The sequence below is a fragment of the Dermacentor andersoni genome, chromosome 7, assembly GCF_023375885.2.
Source record: "Dermacentor andersoni chromosome 7, qqDerAnde1_hic_scaffold, whole genome shotgun sequence".
NCBI classification, from domain to species: Eukaryota; Metazoa; Arthropoda; class Arachnida; order Ixodida; family Ixodidae; genus Dermacentor; species Dermacentor andersoni.
The window spans coordinates 12,164,790-12,190,802 of record NC_092820.1 but is presented as its reverse complement, the minus strand read 5'-3'; the positions used below and the strand labels follow the sequence as shown (position 1 = coordinate 12,190,802).

The window sequence follows — 26,013 nt, the reverse complement described above, 5'->3', positions numbered from 1 at the left end:
GACGTTGTGGTCGGTGATGTTACAATTTGGTTCGGTGCTGCTACAGGTGTGGCCTTGTAAAGGTTCTGTCGTAGCGTCTTACGTAGTTTTATGAAGTGAAGCTGGTTCTTGAGCTTGCTGTCTACAGTGGTTTCCATGTGTTTTATTGCTGCATCTGTGCGTTGTATTGCAGTCTGTGATTTGTTCCAATTGGGTGCGTGTAGCGTCCATGAAGGCTTGCATCTGGGTGCGGATGGCATCGACATGAGTTTGTAGGTCAATGATGTCCTTGTGTGGAGCCATCTCTTGTGGTATTTGTGTGAGCTGTAACACTTGTTGTTTGAGTTGTCTGTTTTCTTGTGTGAGTGTTTGTATCTGTGCGCGCATGGCCGCGAGTTCCTGTTTCAAGTTTGCAGATGGTGGCGTCTGTGGTTTTTTATACGAAGGGGAGGCTACTGCTGCCCAGCTTACCTCGTGTTCTTTGGTGGTATTCCTCTTGAGCGAGGCCTCCTTGGTCTTTCGGTTGTGTTGCTGGGGCCCCTTGCCTTTGAGTGCCGCGGTCACTGGTGCTGCCTGCTGTCCTTGTTTGGGCGTCGACCGGGATCGCCGTCTGGGCGACCGAAAGTGAGACCGGGGGCGAGAGCAGGAGCGGGACCTGGACCTCGTGTTGGAACCCGACCGGGATCCGTAGATGCTCGGAGACTCCGAGTAGTCGAAGTCGGAGTCTTCCCGCTCGGAGCTGAACCATCGCGGGCGAAGGTCAGCCGCCTTGGTCGACTGAGTGACCGGGCGGGGCTGTCGTTGGGTTTTGGGTGTGGTGGTGGAGGCAGGCTTCCATCTGGGTGGAATGCGCTTGAGCTTGTTGTTGCACCCTGTTGCGGCCGTGAGATGGGCACCTCTGCACAGGGCGCACTTCGGAACACAAGTGTGTCCGGCGTCTGGGTTGATGTTGTTGCAAACGTTGCACGCACGAACCGTTGGGTTGGGGCAGACGTCTGGTCGGTGTCCGGTGATTCTACAGATGGAGCAGAACTGCCTTGTCGGCTGGTAGTCTCGGCAAGGCATCTCCCCTCCGTAATAGTATACAAATCTAGGCACCTGGGGTCCCTCGAAGTGGAGTAAGGCTGTCTGGGATTGTCCGAGCATACGGACCCGCACGATGCGGACTCCGTGTGTGCGGACCCGAAGATTCGCCATAAGCTCTTCTTCGCCGGTGCCTGCGTCGATGCCGTGTACGACACCTTTAAGCAGGCCCTCGGGTGTTGATAGATACACCTTCACAGGATGTGATCGTCCGTGAAAGGTGAGGCTTATAATTTTCATGAGGGTGGCCGCCGTGGCCTCGTGAGGGGTGCTCACGATGATGATGTTCGAGCCGTGTCGCAGGCGGACGATGAAGTCATCCCCCTTGCAGGTCGGCGCACCTCCGGTGGCTTGTACGATCGCCTTGGCCACTTGGTGGGTCTGTAGTTTTCGAACGATGAGGCCCGGGGTCGGTCGGATAATGATTTTTATGTCAGTGCGCGGTAGTGGAGGCGCGCGTCGGCGAGGCCTGTTCCTTGCAGCCGCGTCTTCAGAAATAGGTGTTCCGGCTCCGCGCTCTTCGCAGGTAGCTTGCGACGTGGCTTTCGAGGCGGCAGCTGGCGCCTGGGTTAGAGCTAGCCCTAACGGTGTGGTTTGCGATGGCAGGGTTTGCCCGACTGGGTCTTGCTCACCAGTGGATTGTTGTTTTTTTGCAGACGGCGTTTCCGATGGAGGGAAACGACCGTTTGCCACTGGGATTCTTGATTGTGGAGCTGCTCCGAGAGGACGGGAGACGGCCCGGGCAAGGCCTCGTCAGGCAGGGGTCTCGGGTGACTCTCGGATACAACTTCCATGGTTTCGGTGTCGGTGGGTTGGTGGGCAATGGTGCCTGGGTTTCCCACGATCGTGGCGTTCCGGGCTGGGTCGCCCCCACAGCTCACCGTAGACACGGTGGCTGCTTGCGGGTCTCCGAGCTCCCGCGCGCCAGTGTTCGGCGTTAGGGCTAACCCTACCGTCGGCGTGGCCGAACGAATAGGGCTCTCGTTGGTCTTAAAACTGCGGCTCACCGAAGTTCGGCTCCGTTGAATCCCCCTGATGTTTACAAATATTCCGCTGATACCGGTGGTACCAGAAAATTTGGGCGCTTGGAAAATTTGAAACCACGGAGCCGATGCAAAGCACGTCTGCACGCTTCGAGCTTCTTCTTCTTCCCGCCCATAGAAATGTATAGGTGCCGGCCGGGGCTTTTGGACAGGATTGAATTAACCAACAGGTTGAATTAACTGGAGTCAAAATAACCGAAGTTTACTGTATTGCATGTGTATTTTGTTATAATTTGCTTCATACACTAAAAATGTTTTGCTGTGTAATTTTGTTCAGAATGTCAACAATAGGAGCAAAGATGCTAAAAACAAAGTGGCAAATGCTGTTACTAAAGAGCCATAAATAGCAGTACTGCCATGTCACACTATTAGTGCTGTTATGATGCTCCATGTAGTCATGAAGGGCCTTCAGCCTGGCAGCTTTATGAAGTGGAAGAAGTTCAAAATACTGTGGTCTCACCTGTGAAACTCTGAGGTACTGTAAAATTAAGATTCTTTTGTACAAATCTTAGTTTGGCTTCTTGTGACATCAATATGAGGCAGTGCATAGACAGGATGATCCGATACAGAAGTTTTGTATGTGTGGCGCCGATTCGACATTCAGTTGAATATTCTAAAATATGAAATATTCTCCCAACACTACAATTGCAAATTGTAGGGCACTTAGACGGCAGGGCATATCCACTTGAAAATAATTCTGTGGATAGCATCACTTTCAAGATATGCACTGTCGTTTCACTTGCTTTTATAATGGAACACCTGTTTTATGCTATGACGTACAAAAGTAGCTGTACTGCCAGTATATTGCGTCCCAAAGTTCAGGAATCAATATCCTGGAACTGGTGTCATGCTACTAATTCACTCCAAGTGGATTGTCCTTGCGAACTCCTCAGCAACAACTTGTGATATGTGCCGTAAGTTTAGTCATGAGTTCGACGAAAGTTTGTCTGGTCAGGTAACATGATGATGAAGAAATTACGGTCACATGACGAAATCAAGGAGAAAATAACACAGACGTGTGAGGAGTGTGATCAAGGAACCCGTACGGGTCCCGAAACGTCTCTGTGTTGTTTTCACCTTGACAGTGACTGCAATTTCTTCATCAAGGTTAAAGCATAATTAGGTAATTTTAGAGATTATTCAATTGGTCATTCTGATTTCCAATGCAAATAATGTCCGCCTCTTTGAGTAATCCAGCACAAGGACTGGAATTGCTCTATCTATGACAGGTGATCTTTAAAATGTTTGGCATGTTTAGCAGAAACACCCAGTATACATCTTGTGGGGTTCTCACACCCATGCTCTTGGGACAAAGGAACGACAACACAGTAGTGCAAACAATCACAAGGGCATTTATTGCACCTTTCATAGATTAATGCCTGCTAGCCGAGTTGCTATCCCCAAAACATGCCGATGGGCGCGCGACAAATCTACGAAGTCCGACTCACCGCGACCGGATAGCGAGCGAATATGTTCGCCCCATGTTGGATCCCAACGCCTGGTCGTTCGTGCGTACGGTCACGCGAACGGTGGCGCGTTCCAAGGCGGCCACGCGAGACGGTCTCGCAGAAGCATGGATCGGCGCACGCGCGGCACGGCACGTCCGCACTGCTTGCTGTCCCGAACCAAAAGCGGAAGCGCCTTGTCTTTCGGCGCCCAAGTAACCCCGCCTGTCGGCGGCGTTAGCAGCGTAAACTCGCGCCCTCTCTCGTACTGCGCCTCAACCACTCCGACCGCCGCGGGCGCCAGGCCTCGCGGCGAAGCCAGATTACAGGATACGCGCCGTGCGGGAAAACAACATATCAGGGGATGCGTGAGAGTCGCGCATCCCCACAATCTTTATCAATGGTCTCTTTAATTGTTTGCTTAAATGTGTTAGTTCATTTTAGCCACCTTTGCTTAAACTGTGCTAGCAGAGGGATAAGATTCAAAAGTGCTTAGTAGGTCAGCTGATTCGAAAAGTACTTTGCAAATTCTCAGCTACTCGAGAATTGGGCCAAGATACTGAAACATAACTGGCTAACATCTATTACTTGTGCTGCCTTTGTCTGAGCTAGAGGCTTGGCTAGTGCAGATAAATAAACTCTTCTGAGAGCTAAATGCCCCTTCAATTGAGACAGGCACTAGGAAAATCAGTTTAAAAGTACTTTGCATGTGCTCAGCAGCTTGATAACTGTGCCAAAATATTGAAACGTAACTGGCTAACACCTATTACTTGTGCCTTTGTCTGACCTAGAGGTTTGGCTGGTGTGGAGAAATTAACTTTTCTGAAAGGTAAATGCCCCTTCTATTGAAACAGGCACTAGGAAAATCAAACTCTTTCCATACCGTGTCCATTGTGCATCGTCAGCCCCCCCCCAACACTAGTTTGAGACGCTGCTTTCGAGACCTTCCGTGCCACTCATGGACACACTGTGCTATTGGACGTGAAGGAGGAGAATTATACTTTTATTTTCTAAACAGTTGGCTTTTGTCACAGTAGAAAGCAAAAATGGCTGCCTGCTGTCGAATGTTTAAGGGCCACTTTCGAGACCTTCCGCGCTACTCATGGACGCACTTTGCCATCGGACATGAAGGAGGAGCTAAGCACTCCGATTTTTTCCGAAGAGGTGGTAATTTTTAATGCGCTCTGAAGTTTCGCGATCGTCGCAAAAATGGCTGCCTCTGGGAGGGCCGCATGCGCTTTGAAAGATCGCAGATCTCGTGATTTCGCTGTGTTTGCAGCTCATTTTATTGATGGATCGAGTAGCAGCTCGTCTGAGGATGTTGCCTTTTCGTCGGACTTAGACTCTAAGAGCGACAATGATGCAAACGAGCCTGGAATATCGGCGGCCGCAGCCCGGCATGCCCAACTGTAGTGCTTGCAGTTAAATTTTTGTAGCGGAATGCCTGTTTAATGAAAAATATTATTTTTTCAGAGATAGTGCCTATTGTCTTAGACAGCAATACATTTTGTATATCTCCTAATTTTTTTTACATATTTTTCTTAGTAGATACAAGTGTGTTTTTACAAAATTTGTTCAGTGTTGCCCCACAATCCTGATTCTGGCAATTTATGTCTTTTTTATAACATATATCTCATTAATAAAACTTTTATGTGTGAAAAGTGCATTCATTCTGCTTTTCGTTTATGTATTACATAAGATATTCAGTGCAGTAATTACTTCAGAAAGAAAGGTCTGGCACAACCTACAAAAAACACCTATTTCCCCCATGGTAAGGAAAGAGTTAAAGGTACTTTGCAACTGCTCAGCTACTTCAGAACTGTGTCAAACTACTGAGAATATAACTCTTCGGAAAGTAAATATGCCCCTTCCATTGAGAGAGGCGTTAGGAAAACAACCTTAAAAGTACTTTGTAAGTGCTTAGCTACTTGAGAACTGTGGCAAAACACTGAAACATAACCAGCTAACACTTATTACTTATGCTGCCTTTGTCTGAGCTAGAGGCTTGGCTGGTGTGGAGAAATTAACTCTTTTGAAAGGTAAATGCTCCTTTCGTTGAGACAGGCACTAGAGAAACCAGTTTAAAACAGGACGCTCAGTGTCTCCTCTCATGCATCACCTGCTATGTGATGCATGCAGGTAGAAGCACCTAGTGCTGGGTCATGGCCAAGAAACTGTCTACCATGGAGTTTCCCTTCCATTTGTTACCAGGAAAAACCTTGACAAGTAAACAGAAATTTGTGTCCATATTTGGTACAGCATAATTAATCAAACTGAGCAGCAGCCAAGAGGGAGCAGTCGCAAGGACCGGTGTCAGATTTTTTTATGGGGCAAGTGAGATACTAGCGTCAACGATTACAAGAAGTGGGTGAGGCAACGAAGAGCCAGAAATGGGAAATGTGCTGGGGAACCCGGAGGCCAAACTAATGAGCAAACGAATGAGTGAATATCTCGTCTGCAGCAGCCGCTTATTGATGGGGGCGGAATGCAAAAAGGGCCGTGTGATGTGCATTGGCGGCACGTTAGAGAACCCTAGCTGGTTCGAATTAATCTGGAGTCCCCCACTTCGGTGTGTCTCATGATCAGATCGGGGTTTTGAGACGTAAGAAAAATAAAACAAGTGAGTAAGAAGGGTGCAAAGGAAGCTGTGAAATGCACGGGTGTCACAGTGCTACAGCTGTGCAAGATATCGCCGAGCACCGTTGTGTGTGTGCTCATTTGGCTGAGGTGGAGCTTGAAGTGCAGCAACCTGTGTTGCAGTCCACACGGGAGTTCAAGGACCGGGATGCAGTGCTCCAGGAGCTGGAGAAGCAAGGCGGCATCTGTGACTGCCAGGGGTCGAGGCAAGTGTATATCTTACTACACCTTGGCTCATGGCCGCATTGGCTTTGGCCCTACCAGTACCACTTGGGTATTTCGAAGCTTCTTTTTTATGGTGAGTTTGCGTATTGGCTCGAGGTTCTCTGAAGAAATCTCTGATGTCAACCAGCTGGCACTATTGAAAACCTTTGTATAGCTCATGCCCCAGATATGGCAACTATGACATCAGCAGCCCTTCCAGCTACCTGCAGTGTGGTGAAAACATGGTCCCTTGAGCTGGTCCCTCCGGGGGTGGGATGTGAGCACCACTACCTTCACAAGTCATCAACCATCTTTAGGGCTGGGACTCCTGTGCCAATTGTACCATTTTGGTACAAATGTGTATTCCTGTGCCAAACTGCGGCAAACATAGAAAGTTGACCGAAATTGCACTACGCTGCACCAGAATGGCTTCGGCATGTGTGCTCCAGCAGTAGCCGGTGACAGAGAGCAGATTTGTTTCCCGAAAGAAAGTGCAGCCATTCTCATTCTGCACACCGCGCAATTGTGCTGTCTCCCTCACCGTTTCTTGTAATTTTTGCACTTGCAACTCTGGGCTTGTTGGTGCTTGGCCGGTGCTTGTGCGGCAACTTGCTGCTGCCCACTGCTGCAGCAGCAGGCAGGCATCTCTTCTGTTCCCAGGGCCAGTATAAGGTAAAACTATTCCAATCTGTTATTGTGCCCATGTGGGTGCGGCCTGGGCCATTCTGACCTATCATGAAGGGCTAATGGCAGGTTTGGAATAAAAACAGATCAGAATAGTTTCATATGGAACTAGCCCAGGGTCGATTGCAGCTCCCTGTGCTTTCGGTGACAAATGGTGACCCAGAAATTATGTTGCCACGTTGGTTGGACCGCATAATTTGCTATCATCGTGAGCGTTGGTGCAGGAATACATGGTTCGATCGTAGTGCCACAGATATTTTCGGCTTTACAAGAAAATGTGCGCCATGCTGCCGCTCGACCCACTCTTCTATATTGTAGTACACTATAGCTACAAAGTGCGCTTCTACCGTGCCGCATTCTGATTGGCTTGCAGCAAGGCAAAACCGTTTATATTAGGTAGAAATGGCTTCCAATAAACCACAATAGTTCATTACTCTAGATTCTCCATGCAGTCTGTAGGTGAAGTGCATTTCCAGGCAATTGACCCACACTTTCAAGACATTAAAGAAAAATGTATTGGACTACGTTTCGAAATTTTTGACTGACTATTGCAGAAGGCATGTTTTTTGGATTGCTACCACTAATACAAGCAGTAGTATCAAAATTTGCATGCAGTAGACAGTTTCAGTAGCAGGGTAATCTGCTTCAAAATTCAGCCTAAGACATCACTTGAGCAGGGAGGGAAGTGCTTTGCCAATTTTGCCATCTTGCGCCAAACCATCGAGCTGCACCAATCTGCGCCAAAACACTAATTTCTAATGAAGTTGCCAAATTTAGCAGGATGTTGCTTGTTCAGTGGCAACCACACAGCCTATAGTCATGCATTGGCTGGTGCTTAGCCCTGCAGTCCAAGCCTAAGTAATTCGTTTCAGTGTTGGCGTCTTTGGAGTGTGGGTGTGTTTGGTGATATAATTGTAACTAGGCCACAAGAAAATGAAAACAGTTTTGTGCTATACAATGCATTAGGAATGTTTTAACGCAATAGCTTAAGAGCCCCATGTTGCAGAAAATTAGGCGTCGGTGTTGGCGTTGACACCTGTGTCCGCACCCGAAAAAATCATCCGGGACCATGCATCCGGAACAGTGCAGGCCCTCCGTGTGGCGCATAGGCAGTACTGAATTGAATTTCTCAAAGTAAAATGCGTCAGAAAATTCGTAATGTATGACTTACACAAAACCTACAGACATGATAGCGTGGGATTGTAATCTGAATATACGAGAAAACATAATTCCGTTGCATGGAAACTCAAACACAAACCCCTTTTTCAGCTGTCGTTTGTCTGTCTTAGTAGGAACGGGGTAGCCCTTTTGGTTCCTTGCAACACCATCAAAAAAGGAACCAGAAAGCTCGCCTTCGTGCATAATGTTCACCACTAGCATTTCCAGGAAAAGATTGCGGTTGCATAAGCTTCAGTTGCTGGGAAGCATGAGAAGCAGTCAGAGATCTTTGAATGCTATTGCGTTCCACTCTTAAAGGCGAAGCTTAAGCATCCTCCAAAATTTTATAAAAGTGTTACGCATTTGCGTAGATGCGGACCAGCTCAAGATGATTTGAACTGGCGCTCATTTCATGGGAAAGGAAAGGAAAGCGGCACTGAATGAAAAAGTTCATACAGTCTGCCCAGTGTAGCTCATCAGTTTCACTCTATATTTTAGCACTCCACATTGCACCCAATTGGTACATCTGCGTTGATTAATGGGCAAACGCCGTGTGTGTTACATTCTAAATCTGTTTCGCACGCGCACCACGTCCACTTACCGGGATAATAATGCGGCACACCAACAAATTACCTGCCTGCTTTCATGGAACTTTTTTGGTCACAAATATCCAACGGCAACCCCAATCGTCGCTCAAATTTCACACTTAGGCTACACTATTCTCAGCCCGGTCACATCACACAAAATCAGGCTCTTGCTGCCGCAGAACGCAAACCAAGCATGTAATGTTTCATATTTAGTCAACCTTAACAGCCAAATTGTGGTCGTAATTAAACGGTCTTCGAAACGCAAACCTATGAAATTGCATTTGCAGCAACTTTGTTCACGACACGACTTTTGCAGATCGACTCCAAAAAATTTAATAAACCATCGTTCAGCGCACAAAATATTGGTTGTGTTTACAGTGGCTTTATGGCGCCTTTGGCGGAACCGTCAATACGCACACCTAATCGATCTTATTCAAGGTATTGGTCAATGACGCAGACCGGAAAGCCAGGGATTTTTTATCCCTGTGTTTTCAGAAAGCTTTTTCTGGGTAGGCGATGTGAAATACTGGCAAGCTTGCAATGACCAGTACGTCACTTTACATTTATTCTGCTTCATATGCTATCTTGACTGAATCACCGAGAATCAAAGAATACCAGAGGGCACTACGCGAATCTTGTTCACTGTAACTTGATGGGCACATGTTGTTCATGGTAGCCACTGTGAATATTTCTCCTTCATTGTGCACGAATATGTTTAATTAGCCGAATTTATAAATTTACTTAATCGATGAGATGTAAATGAAAAAGTTGTGGATGACGTTGACAAATGACTGATAAAAGCATTTAAAACAACCTAGGATTCATGAAGACTTTTTTTTAATGGGAAAGAAAGCCCGTGAAATAAATAAAAAAAGAATGCAGAAAAAAAGAAACTGCTTTGACCGTGATAACGCTTTGCGCACCAAAGATTGCATCAATCTTTGCACAAACCTTGTCAAACAGTGGCGCTGGGAACGAGCACCTGCGTTTTTTTCTTGCCGCATTCGCTTTCCGAACCATTACAAGACCGTGACCCAGGTTTGCATGTTCGTAATACATGCAATGCACTGATGACGTTTACGCCTGCGACCACTTATATTACTGGTGTGGAGTCACGTTGTCACGTGGATCAAAAAATTTTTTTTGAAGGTTCTTTCTTTTTTTTTCTTCAAAAAAACAAGAAGGATCGCACAAGACCTAGGTCGCCATATACTGGCGACCTAGGTTACAAGAAGTAACGGCTGATATCCTTTCAGGGAGAGGTTGGACATCTTTCTGAGAGTAACCCAGATATGAGATGCCTGTAAGTCTAACGTGGCATTTGTCACGGTTTAGTCGGAATCTGGCATTGTGGCGCCTTTCAAGAACTTTGTCTAGGTTCCGAAGGTGTTTTTCTTCTGTTGTGCTTGCAACTAAGATATCATCTAGGTACACAACACAGCCGTGATCCTTAAGCATGCCTAGCACGATGTTAATAGTGCGCTCGAACGTGCTGGGAGCTGTCCATAAGCCAAATGGCACACGATGGAACTTGTAAAGCCCTGCTGGTGTACAGAACATGATTTTAAACTTGTATTCTTCATCGACATTGATTTGCCAATACCCAGCCCACAGGTCTAACGACAAAAAGAATCTTTCATTCTGTACTGTATCAATGGCATCGTGAGTGCAGGGCAGTAGGTAGGAGTCCAATATAGTAAGCTTGTTGAGCTGCCTGTAATCAACACAAAACTGCAAAGTGCCATTTTTGTTGTGAACAAGGACGAGAGGTGTGGCCTAAGGACTACATGGCAGCTTAATCACGCTGGCAGCCAGCATCTTACGTACTTGTTTAGCAATGACAGTCTGTTCACATTCAGCATACCGTTACAGTGGTATGCTATATATACATACTAAACTGGAATTCGTGTCGGCAATATGGAATCCCCATCAAGCGTACCTTGTTGAGCTACTGGAAGCCATACAAAACCGCGCAGCCCGGTTTATTACATCCCAGTACAACTATCGGCTAAGTGTTAGAAACACTAAATCATCTCTCCAAATCCAATAATTAGCACATCGCCGAAAAATCTTGCACTTATGCCTCTTTCAAAAGCTGTATTACAATTTCCCACATTTACACAACACACTTCTTCTGCCACCCAACCGTACTTCACGCCATCTCTCAAACAACCTCAGTCTTGACAGCTCTACTAAATCCTTCAACAGCTCTTTCTTGCCGGTAGCTATTGCAGAATGGAATAGTTTACCTGACCATGTAGTAATCGAACGAAACCCTACCAAGTTTCGAAACATCCTAACAAACTTTCTGAGTACTGATGCTTAATGTATTTGACTTATTTTACTACATCGCTCTTGTTTTTTTAGTAAATTGGTGATCACTTTTTGTGTTTGACAGTCATTTCAGTACACCTTCTTTACCCTTCTCAATGTTATTGTTATTGTTTCTTACCTCAATCATGACTGTTTCCGAGTTTCTTTTTCTTATGTATGCTCCCCCCTTATGTAATACCCCAACAGGGGCCTTTAAGGGTCAATAAATGATGATGATGATGATGATGATGCATATAGGTGGGTGGCTGTCTGTCGGAATGCAGTGCTCAAGCAAGTTGGTGTGGGGAAGTTGTGCATTGTTGTCAGCAAACGGCACAATGTTGCTCGAGAATGCTAGAAAGGGTCTTCCTGCCCGAAGGCTCACTTGTCTGTGGATCAGTCGGTAGCGTGCAGGAGGTCATGGATCGGAGCCTAACTTTACCGGCTTCAATATTCAGTTGTATGTTGTCAGAAAGGATGTAGTCCATGCCAAGAATGATGTCGGCAGGCAAGACGTCGAAGACGGGAACCTCGTGTAGGCGCTTAGTACCAGTGGTTGTGTGAGGACACAAGTCATCGGTGTCTGCTGGCTGTACGTTTCCACCTAGGCTTTGCATTGGTGCTCGAGTCCATGGCTGCAGAGTGGGAGTGGCGCGTCGCCGAAGCAGCGCTGGACGCCCAGCGCACATGTCTACAATTGCTGTCAGCTCTCTGATACCGTCGACATGAATTGGCACCAACGGCAGTGGGCTGCTCTAGTATCACATGTGCTGTCTTGTAGCATGCAATACATTGCTAGAGCAGTGGCTAGCGTCACCAACGGAGGAGTGTCCACATTGCAGTAGGGAAGCTTGCGAGGTAGTACGCGGCAGCGTCGTGGCGGCCCGACGCCATCTAGCTGTGTCCTGTAGCACTGAAGCCTTGCAGACAAAAGCATCAGGCACTGTCTTTAATGCATACACGGACAGGACGACAGCATGCATGGGGTTGTGGATACCATCGATGACAACCTGTTTGGCCGCTGAGGAAGCCCAGGTAAGTTTGCAGGTATGAAGGAGCTGCAGCTTGTTGTAAGTGTATTCAGCTATGTCTTCATCTGGAGCTTGGCATGAACTGAGCGTCATAAGCACTCGGAAGAGCTGCAAATGCAATTGTGAAAGTTGCACTCCAAGTTGGCCATGACGCATATTTGCTTCCATGGAAGTGATGCCAGCACCTCAGAGGTGCCCTTCTGTGATTGATTTCTTGATGGACTTTGTCTGAAAGTGTTTTGAGGCCACAGAGTTGACCGTGCAGACCCAAGTGGTGGGGTCATCCTTTAACCCATGAAACTCTGGAATTCCATTCTCGGAGTAAGTGCAGTGTACCCAATGTCGGCAATCAAGCTTGCCATGTTGTTCAGTTGTTGCAGTCCTGCCTTGGAGTCGCCGTGACTGCGAGTCTGAAAGGACTCGTTTGCTTCAAAGGGTGGTGAACGGAGGCGTATGAAGACTCGATGGCTCTGTGGTTCATGACTGTGCCATTGTAATGAACAGAACAGAGATAACAACTGTTCACCAGGCTGGCTGTTCTATTCTCCCCTTGTCTCCTTCTTCTTCTTTTCCCTTGTCCCATGTTACCAAGCTTGTGCTTCTATTTCGTACAAATGTTTTGATTGCAAGCTCTTTTGAATGTCAGGGATTTGCAGGTCGTTGAAAGCTCCTGGACTTAAGCACTCTCGCCACTACAAAAGCCACAAAATTTCATTTCAGTTGTTTGTACTTAAACGCCAGAGGGTATTTTTACATAAGGACATTGCATTACATTATATAAGGGGTTCCAAATCTTTCTGGCCTCGTAAAACCCCACAAGCCCTTGTAATGTGTTACTCCCTCCCCGTGTGCAACGTGTCAAATATCCTTCCCTAAACAGGCGTCCAGATGCAGGCAGTCATTATTTCTAGACAAGGTTTATCGCACTCAAATGAGAGGTAAAAGAAAGAGTCCACATTTTAGTTTGAAGAGTGGCTCTTAGTAAAGACGTGGCTCGAGGTTGCTGAAGGTCAGCCTCAAATCGGGTGCTACTTGCAGCTAAATGTATTTTTGGCATAGGACAGAGCTGATAATGCCTTCTTGGCAATGCGACCCCTACTGCAATCTCTGTACCAGAAAGGTGAAGAAAAAAGGGAAGGCCCCTTGGGCATTCGCAGAAGCCAGTTTGAGAGACCCTACATTACATAATGCACTCTCAGTACACAGCTTATTGTATTCAATTGGTACCTTAATTTAAAAAATTCACTTTTGACTGTAGTTGCATTTGGTTATAATGCTTTGTGCTGCATCAGCTGCATTAAGGACAAGTTGCATCAAGCTGTTTGTCATTTGGTGTACGGTGTTTCTACAGCTCATGCAACCTTACTGTAAGAGCTGATAGGAGAACGAAAAAACCAGTCAAAAACACAAAGGACAAGACGAGAGGTTCACACCACGACTGGACTATCACTATCACAACGACTGGACTATCACGACTGGACTGGATAGTCGTTGTGGTGTGAACCTCTCCTCTTGTCCTTTGTGTTTTTGACTGGTTTTTTTCATTCAAGTATGTACCAACTGGCCCAGATTTCAACCCTTCTGCAAAGCTGATAGGAGTCTCCACATAAGAAGTGGTCATTTTGGTTCTGTAGAAAGAAAAAAAAAAGGCTTTGTCTACCTACAGTAGTATGTCTAACAAACACTTCAATCACTTTATTGAAGCGATGCTCATTCACCAAAGACAGTTTACAGGTGATCAGAAAGGTGTTCCCAGTGATTCTCATCATCTGTGCCATGCAAACACTCCTTGAAACATGCATGACAAGGTCTTGTGAGCACCATGGGCAATTCATGAGCACAGCACTCTTGGAGAAGCCCATTTAAGCCATCTGGTCTGTAGCATGGTGGGATCCACGAACTTTCTCCAAACCTCTTGATTTCTTGACCACTTGACCTCTCTCCAAAGCTAATTCCGGTGTATACCAACTGTTCCAATTGAATGTTGCCAAAAAGATTTAGATACCGGAGGGCTTCATGCAAACAGTCTCCTCTTCCTTTTTTTTTAATGGGTGGTGTTCATGCTATTCATGAGTTCTTTCTATTCCACAAAAATAATTGTTTAAATGAAGTTTAATTAGTTAACTTTTGTTTACCTTGTCAATAAGAAATCATGCAAAAGTTGTGGAGGATATAAAAAATTGCCTGTAACAGCATTTAAAGCAACCTAGGTATTGTGTGGTCATTTTTTCTGACAAAACTAGAAAGCCAGAAAAATGTTTAAACTATAATAACGCGTCTGTGTCTCAAACAAATATCATCAGCTAGTACGCTGTACTAGTATGGCCTGCAGAATGGCTGGTGACAAGGCGTCACATGTAGCTCACAATTAGTATGTTTATACCCGATGACCTTATTGGCAATGGAGCATGAGACCATATGCACATATTAGGTTGACAGCCATCATAGTGCGGAGTCTGCGTGCAGCCTTTTCATGTGTCTGAAAAATCTGTCTGTGACTCTATAAAGTGTCATAATGCAAAGAGTAACAGTGGAAGAAGAGATATTGTGAGCCAAAGAAGAAGAGATACGTGGCATAAAGTGGTGAATCGAGGAAGGCCACACTGAGCAGTGCACCAGTCAGGGTAAAACATATCGAAGAAGTTCTAATGAAACAGCACCAGGACGCGTAGGGAGGAACAGAAAGAATGAGCCCCAGCTACGATCTGGAATGGTAGAGTGGAAGTCGGCCTGGAGTCCATACCCACCTGGTGTTTCATGGAGACAGTCTACAGCAATCTGGTCAGAGGCCGTGCCCAGCTTCTGCAGTTACGATCAGAAAGCTAAGTGGGTGCAACGGAGAACCACAGCAACAACCTCATGGGGCACGTTCACCAAGACGACGTGCCGACGCTCTTGTGGCTGATTCCGCAGGCATAGTGAACAGGTCCAAGATGTGCATCCGCACTGACCTGACATCTTCAGGCCAGGACTGTCGCCCTGACGTCGGAACTGGCGAAGCCAAATCGCTCACAACTCCGAACCGGGCTATGCAATGTCAAAACCAGCAGTGCCTGCTCGACGCTTCGGCTTGGACAAACTCATTGCTAATGCCATAAGACTCTCATGTTATATCGCTTTCCTTTCAACACCTTTTGGGTAAGGAAAAACTACTCCACAACAAATGGTGCATTGTTCTTCCATCTTCATCTAGTGTCTATACTGGCACATTTGTGGCAATGATACTTTCACACTTCACCCAAAAAGTTTACACTGCAGTAAACTGTTGCATGAAAGTCCTTGCCTACTTTCAGATGCGATACAACAAACATCTAAAGTCTAGCATGACTCCTGAACATGGGGCAAGAATTCACACCATTCATGCACAGCAAAACTACTTAAAACATGATTCTACAAAAATATGAATGTCGTTGTGACATTAATATTTTTGCTCATCATCTTGAATTTCCATCTCCTGCCTTTCCTGTGGTTTCCCAATATTTTTGTAGAATCATGTTGTGAGTAGTTTTGCTGTGCATGAATGATTTGAATTCTTGAACCATGTTTAGGAGTCATGCTGTACCTTAGATGGTCAGAAAAACTTTTTGTTACTTCTGCTACAGTTCCTGTTATCCTTCAGTGGCCATTAATCCCATTATCACGGTAATACACTTCACCGTTTCTCTGCAGGCGCAACTATCTGTTGTAACAGTTTGCCTCTGCTGTTCAAATGCTGCTTTAACGATAGGCCATCTTGGGCTTCATTTTGAACCAAGGTCTGATCCCTTTCTCTGACTGGTACACAGCCCATTCTACTAGATACAGTCTTTAGGAATACATTATCGTTCTGCTGCTTGGCAAAGAGTGCAGGTGAGCTACCCAATATTTGTGCAATGACTAAAGATGCAATAACTACCTATCTTTCATTAGCTCATTAGTCCTGCCATTAGGCAGCATCGTCTGTGCAGCAGCCCAAACATCTTCCTGTAGACAACCTTTAGTCTTATTGTGTTCTGTTGACTTCCTTCTTTTTGCCAGGATACTTCTCTTTTGAACAAGGCTCCTCAATTTGTTGCATCCCAGGTGTGTTTCCTAGGAAAATGTCATACATGGGTTTCTTGATGCACTTTGCTGTTATCAGCCCTGAATAGCATGGTGTCATTATACGAGGGCCAATCAGAGAGTCTTTGCCCCTGTTTTTTATTAGCTAAAATAAGGTACATACAGGTAATTACAAATATACTATTCTACGTTCTTTCTTTTTCATTTTCTTTTTGCTTCCTCTGACTTTCCCATTTGAGTATAGTATGAGTTGTATTATTAACTTTCTCTTTGTCTCTTGATTTCCTTCCCGCATATATATAAATATATATATATATTTTTTACTTTCTTTCTTCTTAGCTATTTTTGTAGTTTCACCTTTCGTTGACTAAGTCGAAGCCTTGTTTTTGTTTAATATGTACATATGCTGCTTTTCTGTTCATTTATGCCTTGTCTCCTAAAACCTTTATTCGTAAATTTTTCATGTTGCCATTGCTGTATGTATTATTAATTGTAGTCATCATGCACAGGAGGTCCCATTTCAGTTTCTAACTACGGGACCTCCTTCTGTATATACATATGTTGTAATTATCCTCCTTTTGTCACGAATAAACTGATTCTGATTCTGATACGTACCTTACAGTATTTTTCGACAGTCTCCACATCGGTTCAGACATATGTCCCATCGCAGCACTAAATTTGAGATGACTCTGTGGTAGAATTCGTCCGGCTGACTGTGGAACCAGCGGCAGACTGCTGTCTTGGCTTCATTCAGAAGAACTCCAGTTGTGCCCTTGTGCTTCACTGTTGCATGTGAATCACTGTCCTGCAAGGTACTTCAGTGGACCGAACACATGGAAATCACTAGGGGCGAGGTCCGGACAGTATGGTGTGTGGTCCAGACTTTCCCTTTGAAATGACCGGAGCTTGTTGGTGGTTCTGATTGCCACATGTGGCCTCGCATTGTCATGTAGGATAAGTGCATTGTCCACATCAGCAATGCCTCGGCATTTTCGCCTGATGGCAGCCAGCAGACGTGACAGTGTCGAACAATAACTGTCGGCTTTGATGGTTGCATCTTGTAGCATGAAATCCAGCAGGAGTGGTCCTCAACGATCCCAGAGGGCCGTTAACATCGCTTTCCCAACAGATGGCACTGAAGTGAGTTTCTTTGTCACAGCCCAACCCGAACGTTTCCACACCTTGCTCTGCTGCTTCGATACTGCTGTGAAATGCAGTATCTACGTTTCATCGCCAGTAACAATGCGGTCCAGGAAACTCTCACCCTCTTTGGCATACCATTGCAGATGACTCAGTGAAGCAATCATTCGCTTGCCTTTCATAATGTGATCCAACTGGCACCTACCTACCTGAAACCTTCCGGTACCCTAAGAACCTGTGAACAATGTCGTAAACACTCCCATATGAAATGCCAAGCTCCCGGGAAATGTGCTTGAGGTGAACACACCGATCCGGTTTCACCATTGCATCCATGCGGGAAATGTCTCCAGTCAGCGACGCACGAGGCCTCCCTAAAGGCTCATTGTCGTGCAAGTCTTCACGACCTCTTGCGAACCCAAAGAACCACCACGACACTTCTCAAAGCAAGACGCTTTTCCCTGTTCATGGGCTGCATTTCCCTGTGGATTTCAATGTGCGTTCGTCCCTTGCTCTACAGAAAATGAATCACACTTCGTTCCTCATACGCCGTGGACATGTGAAGCACAACCGCCATCTTAGACAACTGACAGCAGCACCATTCCACGGAGCTACTAGCAGATAAGGCTGGGCCGGGCAAGGAATGCCCACTGCTGGGAATGGTGTGTTGACTTCACATTTACAGCCATAATGTGGCTAGAAAAAAAAAAAAATAGGGGCTAGGACTTTCAGATTTGCCCTTGTAATTGTATTGGCCACAGGCAGCCACCTCGTTGTACCATCGGCTAAGGTCACTGGTGCAGTTTTGTCTGTGATCTCATTCTAAAATCGGCTTTTTCTAACTATAACTGTGCTCGTGCCCCAAAGGACAGAAACTCATTTGTCATGTGTCTCTACCACAGGCGTCCACTGATCTCCTGTAGAAGATAGCGCTCCATGTGCGATATCTACCTTTGCTGTTTCTTTTTCACCCGACACGCTCATGTGTTTCCCTAAATGTGCTGCTACAGCTGCAACTTTATCCGTAGTGCTTATTTTACATTGCTGTGCTATGACTAGTTGTTTTGCACAACTCACACATTGTATTTGTGTTCAAATGACAATGCGCTGCACAGTGTCCCGTCCTGTTGCAAAAAAAGTCATCTTTTAGCAGTGCGTTCAAAGGGGCTGGTTGGTTCTGTTCAGTTCTGGAACGGCGCTTCGTCCTGTGCTCTTTACGCGCTCGTCCTGTGTCACGCTATTTCTGTTTTATTTCAAAGTCATCTTTGCCCACATCTTTTGCCCTTGCCATACTACCTTCCCTGTTATTATATTCCCCTTGTTCCTCTGCTGTTATCACCTGCATGTCTTGCCTTGTTTTACTTAAATTATTTATTCCTTGTGCTTCAGTGAACGATAAGCATATTCTACTAAGTCAACATGGGATTTCACGTTTTGCTTTTTCAAAATATGACGAGTTCTGGACTACAACAAAACAAGAACTATAGTGACCATAGTTCAGTGACCATAGAGTCCTTGACTGCTTTGTAAGTCTTAGCTATGCTTCACATTTAAATCCATGTCTCAAAGTAGTTACACAAGCGACAGATGACCTGTGGACGAGTCTTCGGGTCTTCTGGCTTGCAGTTATGTAACTTTTCTTGAAATAGCTTATTTACTTGCATAATGATCGCAATCCTGAACTTTGTTGCCAAATTCGATTTTTTTTTGCCTTTCTCATATAATGATCGCACCCCGAACTTGCCACAGCGATATGTCATGTGCCTAGTCTAGCTAATGATAATCATGCTTACCATCTGTTGAATCCTATCGAATACTATGTGAACAACTCTTCAAGACGTACCAAGCGGTCTGCACGCACCAAACATTCTTGAGCAGATTCCCCATTTCATTCCTTTCATCACTTTCCACACTTCCATGAAAAAAAGCTACATCCAAACTTGCCTTGGCTTTGTTATTTGTAGGCTTTATAATGGCTGTGGTTAACAACAACAAAAAAGACACTTTTCGATTCTTCTTGTCTGCACTCGTGGGAACGCAACAAATCGTGAGCAGCAACGATAGTAGCCACGTTTACACTGATACGTTAGAAGTTTACCCTATTCATATGCTGACCCTTGTAACACAGCTAAGATATTCGCCCACCCATAGCGGACGCGTGCTGTATTGGGATAGTAGTGAACACAAATGCTGCAGTTTCCGCAGTGTGCCCACCATGGGTTCCTGTGTCACTGGCAGATAAGCGTACCCATCTCTGTTTCTGTCCTCTCAAAGTGGTCATGGCTACGTTATTGCCGCAAACTTGCCGATAGTAACAATATTTTAATTACTGAGGTGGAAGAAACTGTTTCAATGCGCGTAATGTACTCGCGAGAATCAAAAAAATTTTGTTCGGCGCATTCTGCTTGCTCCGCTGGCCGCCATTTTTGTTTTGGTGTCCTGCACTGTTACAGCGGCAGCTGCCTATTTGTTGACCTGTTGTCATCCCGCAGCAAACGCGGGATGAAAAAAAAGATGTTTTCTTTTCTCGGGAAATTTAACCCGCATAATGATCGCACCCCTGAATTCATGCCAATTTCTTTGACAAAAAAGTGTGATCATTATGTGAGTAAATATGGTACCGTTGCAGTTCGTCTGAACCTCCGAAGCTGTGCAAGTTTGACTTTGTTGTAGTCCATAGATTCAGCTGTGTGCATTCTACTGAAGACACTTTGCCTACCAAACACGGGCTGAGTGCCGTAGTCCACTGTCCACTTACTGCGTTCCGAACCTTGTCCCAAAGCAATCCTCTTAAACCTCTGTAAGTAGGTGTAACGTTTCTTTTGTTATTGAATGGTTCCACCTGTTTACGTGTACAAATCTTTGATCTTCTGCGTGGCTCTGATCCCGATGAAAGGGACTATCTATCACTCTCATTACTCCATGGTATCAGCTCTGTTTGTGCATAGGGCACTGCTAATTGTAATTTCAACTGAACAATTCCTTTTCTGCCTCTTGTACTTTCCAAGCTTCCTGTTGCGCACGCTCGAACAAGGTAAGTGACTCCTCTCACGTGAGTTCCAAAGACCTTGATATTCCAAGTAGCTTCTCATAATCCATGTTCCTGTGAAGTAAGAGACCAATTACTGAGGATAAGAATCCTGGAAGGCTCGCCACTATTTTGTCGTAGCCTCTAGATGGAAAGCATGATGCAGGAACATTTTGGATAATAAGGAGCGTTTGTGTAATGAGGCTCAAAACAGACAAGTTAGCCCACGAGGAAAGCTCCCTAAATAGACTTAACAAAGCTCAAACATGCTACAAGTAACACGCTACACAATACAAGTTAACAGCAACATAGAACAAGAATGAGAGTGTTATGGTATTTACAATAAGTTTGTCAAAGCTGTAGCGTTGAGCAGGCATTGCTGGTTTTGATGCCACATAACATGGCTCAACGTTGGGACGAGTGATCTGACATGAGAACTAGCCACACCAGATCCCTCCCTGAAATGTTGGTGCATGCTGGGACATAGCGTGTGGCACCTATGTTCTTACCGAAAAAATAGTAGTTGTCCGACTAGATGACTGAGGGAGCCACCCAAGCCTCATCACACCCTCCCAGGCATGTATTGCCAGGTATTGCTTCCATCCTTTGTGAGGCCTATGTAACCCACAAACAAAGGGTACAAAAGGAGAGAAGGGACCATGCACGGGCAGTCATTCCTCTGGGTGAGAGCTGTCCTGTGCCTTGGTTTGTTCCGTTACCGTTCACTCTTGTACATGAGCGAGAACTGCATCTTGGCGTAGCCCTGACCTCTCTTGTGGCACTGTGGTTGACTGCTGCGACAGTTACCCGCTGTCCTTGTCGATGCAGAGGCTTTGAGGTGGCCCCTGGACTATGTAGTTGCACTCTGCTCTTATAGTCTGAATTTCAAGTCTCCATCTGTGACAAGCTTGTGACACCCCCTTGGCATAATCTTTGTAGGCCCCCCAGGCTCGATGGCCCGCCAAGCTCGATGGGCAGCATTGATCGCCACACCAAATAAACACCGATGAGCACAGCTGCTCGTGATCAGTCATCGTTGTCGTTATCAGTCATGGATGACTGCTCGCAACCCATTATCGTCAGAATCGCCTTCGACCTAGACCGAAGTTCCATCATTTCACAACATACTGTGGCTTTAATATTGAATACAACCTATGCCAAGGCTGTTGCTGTTTGTGTGCAGAATCCAAAGTTAAATAGTCTTTATGGATAAAGTGCATTTGTATCCCTGAAAACATGTGCAGTCAGGGTGACCATTAAAGGAAAAGTTCAGTTCGCTTGGGTGTTTACAAGCTGGCAGATACACTGTACAAATTAGCATAGGAGATGTGCGGGCGTGGTGGTGGCCTAAGCAAAGAATGTAGCCACTTACTGGCGTGCCTGTATGATCTAATACTGACAAGATCTCCATTTATCTGGTCGGCAGCACATGTGGCATAGTGCTGTTGAAAGAGTACTGCATGGCTTTAATTGCCCAGACGCGCTGCCGATAGTTATCGCCCGCAGCCTGAAGTTGCTGCATTAGCTCAGCAAGCTACGTGTCACAATTGTGCACCGCCTACATAGCCAAAAGCGGTGCTTGGCTGAATGCTTTCTTTGGTGTGTAGGAATGGCTGTTTCCTTTTGTGTCCTTATCATTTGATGTTCCCATTTATTGCTCATTAGGTGCTCTTCTACTTTTGCCATTGGTTTTGTGTCTCGAGCGCACAAGCACCGAGACCCTCCCATGTCCTTGGGCACCTGTGATTTGTTGGTTCATTCATTAGCTGGTCAAATAGTTTAACAAGTTCTGCATGTGGGAAAGAATTTGCTTTCTGCTTGAAATCTCCTTGGTTACATTCATGGACAAGAGTAATAAAATTATTTGTTTCGCAAGTCTGTCATTAGGAAAAACAAAATTTCAGTTTCCTGCTTTGTGAGAGCTTGCACGTTTCACCACACCAAGGCCTGCTGGGCTGCCATCAGTTACTGAAAGGCTGGTATTTTGCCCTGCAGGGACACAATGATCTATGCGGCCTCAGCCGATGCTCGGGGCCTGGGCTCTGTTGTGCGGCTCCTTGGCGACGTGGTTCTGCGGCCTCTCTTCAAAGAGGAAGAGGTGGGTGACGACGTGGCGGCAGTATAATTATTAAGCAGGTCTGGCATGTTGTTACCATCAGGTAACATCACACATGGTAACATAAAGAATTGCTGACTGGATCTTTCTTTCAAGACCCCTATTTTCAGGCATACTCCTCTGTTTCCTTAATGACACCATATTGTGCCCACAATTTAATTGTAAAAGCAACTGTAACTTTGGCACGCGTGCAGTGTTTCTCACAAGATCCACATACAGTTAACCCTTGATGTAACGAAGTTGGGAAAATTGGCAATTTGCTTTGTTATATCAAAATTTCACTTTTTATGCAAATAAGTACAATCGCCAATAGATTTTTCTTACACAGAAATGGGGCGCAGAATTTTCTGAATTATCGGGCAATCAAAAAAAAGCAAGCTTGAATGAGAAAACAATTCATTTTGATAAATTTGGGAGCCGGTGACAAATGAGACTGTTTCATGCTAGTTACGTCGATGATTCATACCACATCGGTGGTATGAATTAAACAAAGTCGGCCACGCTCTTGCGTGCACTCCGCCCCTGTGGCTAATAGCGTTGCCCTCACTGGGACGACACTATCATGAAAAGCACCGCCAGCGAGGAGGGAATGCTTTGTCGGCCTCTTGCTCCAACGTTTGCTGAAGCTCAAGATTACGCAGCCTCCAATACTAAACACGCAAGAAGACAGCTTACATGGTGCCATGCCGTATCGGCACACCCACTCTTTGCACATGTGGCAGATTAGCTCTGAAGCAGGGTGCGTTGCTGCGTATGCACTCAGCCACGCATATGCTTACAGCCATGCACTTATGCTCACAGCCATGCGCAGCCACGGCCGAAACGCACGCCAACTTATCCCCCATTATCCATAGTTAACATATCGAGAAACATAAATTTATGTTTTTATCATTACATTGCTTTGAAAATCTTGCGTGTGAACCGGAACCGTTATGAACTGTTACGGATCCTTTTTCTTTTTGTTCCGTTCCGGAGCAGAACTAGAATGGCACTTTCTTCAGTGGAACGAAACTTAAATGAGACCAAAAAACATTTCGTTATGACACCCTGCTTTTACTCCTTTAAAGTGGCTTGAAAGATACATCGATTTGCTTTTGTAAAGTGTTCCTGTTCCAGTTGCACATAATGTCTGCTTGAATTTTTGCTAGGGTCATATCATCCCTGTACACTGATGACAGGATCATTCGCATTCGCTTAAATTCAGAGCTCATTGGCAGCACATGCATTGGCTCTTCATTTTCAGTGTCAAATTTTCTGCCATCACTTACGGACGATTTCACCGTTGGTTAATTCTGTAGAGAGGGTGAGCTCGATGTGAGCATCACTGAATCTTTCAAATGTTATCTTGATGGCAATTGAAACACCAGCAGGTCATCGGTCATCACAGTGTCTATAGAAGGGGACCGATCAGGCATGCTGTCAATATCTATGGATGAGATTGCCGTCTCAGTACCGAGTGTGAAGCCAGTGGGCTGAAAACAGTTGCGAAGTGTGTCTTCCGTCGCTACCTTCCATGCACCCAAAAGCATGCCGACAGCAGACCTGAGATAAACGCAACTTTTGCTGCAGTCCAAGCACAGCCCCATTCGGCTGAGCACCTGTACTGAAGCTCAAAGTTGCGGATCAGGCATTGGTCCATCGGCTGGAGGATTGCTGTTGTGTTTGGCGGCAGGAATTCCATCTGTACAGCCTTTTGGTTCTTGATGTATCCATGCGCAGCACAGTTGTCCACAAGCAGCAGAGCATTCTGATTTTGCTGTGCAAATATTCTGTCTAACTTGTGGACATATTCCTTGAACAGCAGCAGGAAGCTTAGTAGCAAATGCTGAAGCAGCTAGCTTCTATGATTGCAGAGCTTATGATAGCACAAAATGACCATGTACCAAATTTCATGCAGCCAAACACAAATGAGGAGACTGCGGTGGCTATGGCTGCCAATGGATCGGAATGCAGAGCGCTGGTTCAAGGGTTGGTGATGATCAAAATGATGGTATTATCTTTGAATAATGCCGTTTTGGAGTTGCAGTCGTGGCAGAAAGAAATCGGACAGCGAAGGGTTGCAGCTTCTGAAATTTAAGATGTGCTTATACACTGGCTCTATGGGGTATGTGGCAGTGCTGCTAAGGCACTGAAGTTATTAGGCATGTCTGAAAAATCTGTAGTTGAAAAAAATTGGTCGACTGTATTTCATTTGGTATCATTTTGAATTTTTTTGTCTATACCAAATGCCAATATTGTACGAAACCATAAATTTTAATGAGTGGTTCACTACTGTAAAACCTCGATTTTACGAATCTCAAGGGGTAGCGTAAAATATTCATACCACCCGAGATTTGTATCACCAAAAAACAACCGAAAAAGAGCCAGAAGCAGATTTTCACCAATTTATTTATGCTGGGAGGAGTCCCAGATGTCCTTCTGGATTTTCTTCTGCCAGGTTGACTAACAGTGAATTCTAGAAGGTGAAGAACTCTAGAGATTCTCAAACACTCTCGGATGCCACGGCGTGCCTCAGGATGTCGAGGGTGTGCATTTTTTCGGCCGTCGGCAGTTGCTGGTCACTGGTGCTACAAGCTGCCTGAAATTTTGAGTTGCTTCAACTGTGTGTAGTCTACAGGTCACAAGGTTGTTGTCCGTGGTGACATATTCGTCGGCAGAACATTTGACGCCAAGCTAATCCCAGTCTTTTATGTTACTAAGAGACATGCTTTTTGCTGCCAGCTAAAACACACACCAAAGGGAAACACAGAGAAGGCAACAACAACATTCCTGGGTTACCGCCCAAACTAAATGAGTTGGAAGTGCCACCCGTGTTGTCTTCTCAGTGTCTTCCTTTTGTGTGTGTTTTAACTTGTGGCAAAAAACATGTCTTATAGCAAGAACCAACTAGGCCAGCAAGCACCCTGTTGCTCTATGTTGTCTTCTGACTCCTGTGACGTGGTCGCCGTAGATTCCAGAACGCTGCATTTCCAAAAGCAATGTGTTGTGGTTGTGGGTTAGAATGATCCCAGGCCATGGCAACATTGGTGGAACAGCAGCGCCAATTGTGCCAAACTGTGCCGACAGTGGGTCTTTGTGCCATACCGCATGAAAACAGCATTTTAGCAGAAAATTATGCCGAGCCTGCGCCAAAGCATGCATAAGAGCATAATGCTAAAGCTTGCAAAATGCTTCGCAGCTAGCATGCATAATGTTTCACAGCTAGCAAAACTGAAATCAAAACCAACAGCAGGCTATCATTATCATCGTAGAAGAAAGCAGAGGGCCCTGCAGTTACTCTATGGGCCCTTTTTAGTTGTCCAGCTCGTTATTCACGCATTCTTGAGCTCTGGCACCAGTTCCTTCGGCGAGCGGCGGCGGCGGTGTAACCGAGCATACAAGCACAGTGAAAGATCAAGGCGAACACGTAGCACAGCGGGGGATGAAAGACATGAGGAGGAAAGTAGAGGAAAGTGCAGCAGAATCATGAGGCGGAAAGCGGAGTAGGGTATGGCGAAAGAATGATGAAAAGTATGTAATGTATTGAC

General features: G+C 45.6%; 1 protein-coding gene across 1 annotated transcript in view; it reads left to right on the top strand.

Annotated features, from left to right (window-relative positions):
• LOC126535566 (mitochondrial-processing peptidase subunit alpha) overlaps positions 1–26,013 on the top strand; it is a 254,117-nt gene that overhangs the window by 59,022 nt on the left and 169,082 nt on the right. Inside the window, exons 5-6 of the mRNA XM_055073207.1 lie at positions 6,311–6,393; positions 22,366–22,468. Of these exons, the coding sequence (XP_054929182.1) occupies positions 6,311–6,393; positions 22,366–22,468 (186 nt within the window). The remainder of the gene's footprint in view (positions 1–6,310; positions 6,394–22,365; positions 22,469–26,013) is intronic.